The sequence below is a fragment of the Diorhabda sublineata genome, chromosome 8 (assembly GCF_026230105.1).
Source record: "Diorhabda sublineata isolate icDioSubl1.1 chromosome 8, icDioSubl1.1, whole genome shotgun sequence".
NCBI lineage: Eukaryota > Metazoa > Arthropoda > Insecta > Coleoptera > Chrysomelidae > Diorhabda > Diorhabda sublineata.
Window position 1 is genome coordinate 15,540,589 of NC_079481.1, and position 4,061 is coordinate 15,544,649.

Genomic DNA, 4,061 nt, shown 5'->3' on the forward strand with positions numbered 1-4,061 from the left:
GCCGATGCAGTAACTACACAATCCAAAATGGCCGAACGACAGAATGATTGTCAACGATCATTATCGGCTCGTTCGTGGGTTTTATTGAACATTAAATATTTGTTTAAATTAGTTTATATCATATATTTACAAAATATTATGTCAATTTAATTGAAAAATTAATAGACTGATAGTGTAATAATAAAATTTAGCCATATTTTAAGTTTATAAACATTTTTATTTTGATATATATCCTTTTTAACGTACGTTTATGTACAATTATATAGCCGACAAAGCCTGACCGAACAAAAAACTAAGTGAATTTGGTAGTTATTTCACTAATTTGGAAGTTGAAAAATGAATGGTCCATTGAAAATGTATCGAACTAAACCAATTATTATACACGATCAACAAATGGGAACTCCAAAATGCATGTATAGTCTGATAAATATCCACTCAAAAGAGTCTAAAGAAATTGTTGGCCAGTCTACTGATCACGTTTCCACAACGAATAATTCTAGGATTTTCGACCAGGTTAAACAGTTTTTAAAGGTTTTATATATTTTTGTTATTATAAGTGTGTTCTAGTGTTTTTCTAATAACTTTTTAATAACGTATAAGGCCCTACTTACCTTAAATTTCACAAAATCACCTAGCATGACACCACACTTATCAATTTTTGTGAACAACTGTCAAATAACCATTCGAAGCAAAGAATGAACTATTAATGTTTTCACGTCGACTTTTCTATGTCCTCTGTTCTGCTTTTGAGATGCTTTCTCGTGTTACACTTTCCAATATAACAATAATATGTATTGAATCATCTTTTAATCATTTATTGCACTATATTTTTATTACTTTATAAGAATACTAAATTAATGATTTTTTAATTTAGTCAAACCATCAAATACCTGGCATGGCAGAACTGGAAGCTAAACAAACAGAAATCTTAAAACAACTTGATAATTTGAAGAAACAAATTATATCCATTAAATTGGACCTTAAAAATAATTATTCCAGCCCAGTTATTTCACAAAGTGCATTTTCTAATTCAACATCAGAGAAGGTAAGAATTAAAAAAGATATATTTGAATCAAATTTGTGATTAAATATTTATTTATACAATTTAAATTCCTTTTTAGATTTTATTGAAATCTTAAAATGATTAAAATTTCAGTTTATCTAATGTGAAATGTATTCTGTGACATTATGCTTTTTAATCCATAAAAAATTTAGTATGATTGTTTTCTTACCTTATTATTTTTCCAGCTTAGTGGTCTTCCAAATCTTGTTATTAAGACAAGTCCAACAAATCCCCCTCATTCTCTGAGAATCCTTCAGAAGTTACTGCAAGATAAAGTTGAATTAAACTTTACTTCCCATCTACATTCTTCAGTTTCAGAATTAACAGAAGATGCGAAAGAGTTAGAACAATCCCTCATTAACCACAATTTGAAACATAATGTACCAAAATTGAATATTAAGTTGATATGGAAAAATGGTAAGCAATTATTGATATATTTATAAAAGTTTAATTTTTTTTTGGAAAAAATATTAGTGATAAGGATTATATTAACAGTGGAAGACGCACTAGTAGAATCACAAAGTGGATTTCAAATAGAAAAGAGCACCCAAGATCATGTATTTACAAAACAAAAGAAGAAATTGTACGTGGCTTTCTTAGATCTAGAAAAAGCCTTTGGTAGAGTACTTAAAGAGAAAATATGGAAGATACTGGCCAATAGAGGAGTTATTCTAAACATTATGAAGATTATACAACATATTTATTAGAACAATGAGAATGCAGTCATTGGAAATAAAATTTTTTTGATATTTTCTGGAGTAACTACCTCAATTGAAAGTTTACCATCATCAGTGTCTGTAGATCCACATTTAAATTCAGTGAACCAATAATGGGTCTTTTTGAACATTTTTGAAGCCATTACTGAGCTTGTACAATATTTTTTTTTCATCAATAAGCAATGATAAATTAACACACAAAATTGTATTGAATCCATTGTCTTGAAAATAACAAAAGTAGCTTCACTTAAATGGCTGCCACTTTTTTTGACTAATTGAAATGTCATGAAATTTTACACATAGTCTTTTGAAAATTAGTACTTCATAAACCTCATATGGAGTTGACAATGGGAGCACTATCTGTGTGTCAGTCACACGACTTATTGAGTGATGTAATATTAATATATAGAGTGCATTTCTTTAAATATAGTTTTTGATTTGTGTTTTTTAAGCTGAATATTTTCGGTTGTTATCTTCATGTGCAGCTTTATTATGGAGATGTTTTCTTTTAAATAGAAGGATTTGAACAGTAATTTCTTATTTATAAGTTCCATTACAGCTTCTATGTAAAAAGTCTATTTACTGAGTTGTGGATTGGATTATTGTGGTTGTTTTTGTCCTTTTTCACATTCATTTAGAATGATACTTTATTAATGGTCTACAAATAATTTCGATTTTCTTAATTATTAGGCCTTTTTTATAATTTTTGATTGGTGAAAACAAATGCTATATATATATATATATATATATATATATATCAAATATTTAGCCCACGTTTTTAATCTTAATCTACAATTGATAGTATTATCCCGGTGAAAACTAACTTTTCGATATTTTTCTCATCAATGACAAGTTTCTAGAAAAAGTTTGCATCAAAACAGGATGCATATTCCCACTGCACAGTTTATACCTTTTATTCGCCTCCTCCCAAGCATAAGAAATGTAGGATGTTTTTTTGAAGTAAAACTTATCATCTTCAATTATTTTGAACATTCGAATGTCGTTAATTTATTTGGGAAACTTTCAGAATTTCTATGTCAAAAAGTTTTCATGACTCAACTTATGGATCAGATAAAGTAATCAGTAAAATAATCGATTTTATTTTTTTTTAATGTTATAACAACATTGTCATCGTAAAGTTATTTTTTTTTTATATATATTATTGGACAGTCAACTATGTCATTGAAATGTTGCAAATGTTTCAGTACACAGTTCCAAATCTTATTCAAGCCTCTTTTCCCTCTGTTTTTTTTACCCCTTTAGTTCAGCATTTGTTATTCACATAATGAACGTCTTTCCTCCTTGAAACTTTTGAAGTGATTAGAGTATAGAGCAAGCCAATTTTCCCCTGTGTTTCATACCAAGGGTAACAGTTTACCATTTGTCCCCCTTTAGTTCAGCAGTTGTTACTTACATAATGGACGTCTTTCCTCATTGAAGCTTTTCAAGCGACTAGAATATAGAGCAATAGATTTGGCTTCTGATAAACAAAACGTATTTGTTGTCACAGAAAAAAATTGTGTATTACACATAGGGAAAGTATTGGATTTTAGTTTTAGGTTTATAGTGGTAACAATTTTTGGAATTGAGTTCTAACTAATAAACCTCTTAACTATGTAGATTTCGATGAGAGTAAAAATGTTTTGTTTTCTTTGTTTTCAAAAAATTTTGAAAAAAATTTATAGTACCTTGAAATTTGTTGCTATAAAATAGCTCAGCATGCTAGTAAAACCACTATGAATATGTATATAATTGACAAAATTTGATTGTGTTTTTATTGTTCCAGTTGGTGTCAACACAGAACTTATAGTATCCAGAATCCCAATCATAGGAGAAGTAAATCTAATTAGGTACCTAACCCGTATAATCGATTCCTCACTTTCCTATAGTTCGGATCCGAACAGTGTAGAAATCGATTCAATTTTAGATACATGTCATCAAATATTACGGTCTAAAACCAAGACTGAAAGGGCCATTCATCTGGTAACATTGAACAAATCACTAGGAAAAGCGCAATGGTTAGGAGGAAGGAATAGTTATAGCTTGGGAGATATTGCCGCTTATTCTGCTCTCAAACAGGCTTCAAATAGAAACGAGATTAACGCGAATTTATCGAACTGGTTTCAACGATGTAAAAACGTTTTATGATTGAGTTTTTGAAAATAAACGTCAATTTTAAATTGTTCATACACTTTAATTGTAATTTTATCTTACAGTAGCACAACTATACTTGTGTGCATAGAAATCGGCCCCCTGTAAACTTTTGACTTTCACTGTATTTT

General features: G+C 29.1%; 2 protein-coding genes across 3 annotated transcripts in view; one reads left to right on the forward strand and one right to left on the reverse strand.

Moving 5' to 3' along the window:
- Window positions 1-661, reverse strand: part of LOC130448018 (nucleosome-remodeling factor subunit NURF301) — a 67,231-nt gene extending 66,570 nt beyond the window's left edge. Inside the window, exon 1 of the mRNA XM_056785166.1 lies at window positions 612-661. The gene's annotated coding sequence lies outside the window, so the exon portion shown is untranslated. The remainder of the gene's footprint in view (window positions 1-611) is intronic.
- On the forward strand, window positions 9-3,964 carry LOC130448020 (probable aminoacyl tRNA synthase complex-interacting multifunctional protein 2). 2 transcript variants are annotated; one of them, XM_056785169.1, is made up of 4 exons: window positions 9-531; window positions 875-1,045; window positions 1,249-1,480; window positions 3,566-3,964. In XM_056785169.1, the coding sequence occupies exons 1-4, from the start codon at window positions 337-339 to the stop codon at window positions 3,925-3,927; spliced, it is 960 nt and encodes a 319-aa protein (XP_056641147.1). In that variant the 5' UTR covers window positions 9-336; the 3' UTR covers window positions 3,928-3,964. The 2 variants fall into 2 exon arrangements, with proteins under 2 accessions (XP_056641147.1, XP_056641148.1); XM_056785170.1 differs by having other exon boundaries at window positions 10-513.
- Window positions 3,965-4,061: the final 97 nt, after the last annotated feature.

Bases quoted from the DNA above. Each gene is read 5' to 3' on its own strand.
- LOC130448020 (XM_056785169.1), top strand. From the start codon at position 337: ATGAATGGTCCATTGAAAATGTATCGAACTAAACCAATTATTATACAC. The intron at 532-874 runs GTTTTATATATT...TTTTTAATTTAG, and splicing joins AGGTTAAACAGTTTTTAAAG to TCAAACCATCAAATACCTGG. The intron at 1,481-3,565 runs GTAAGCAATTAT...TTATTGTTCCAG, and splicing joins TAAGTTGATATGGAAAAATG to TTGGTGTCAACACAGAACTT.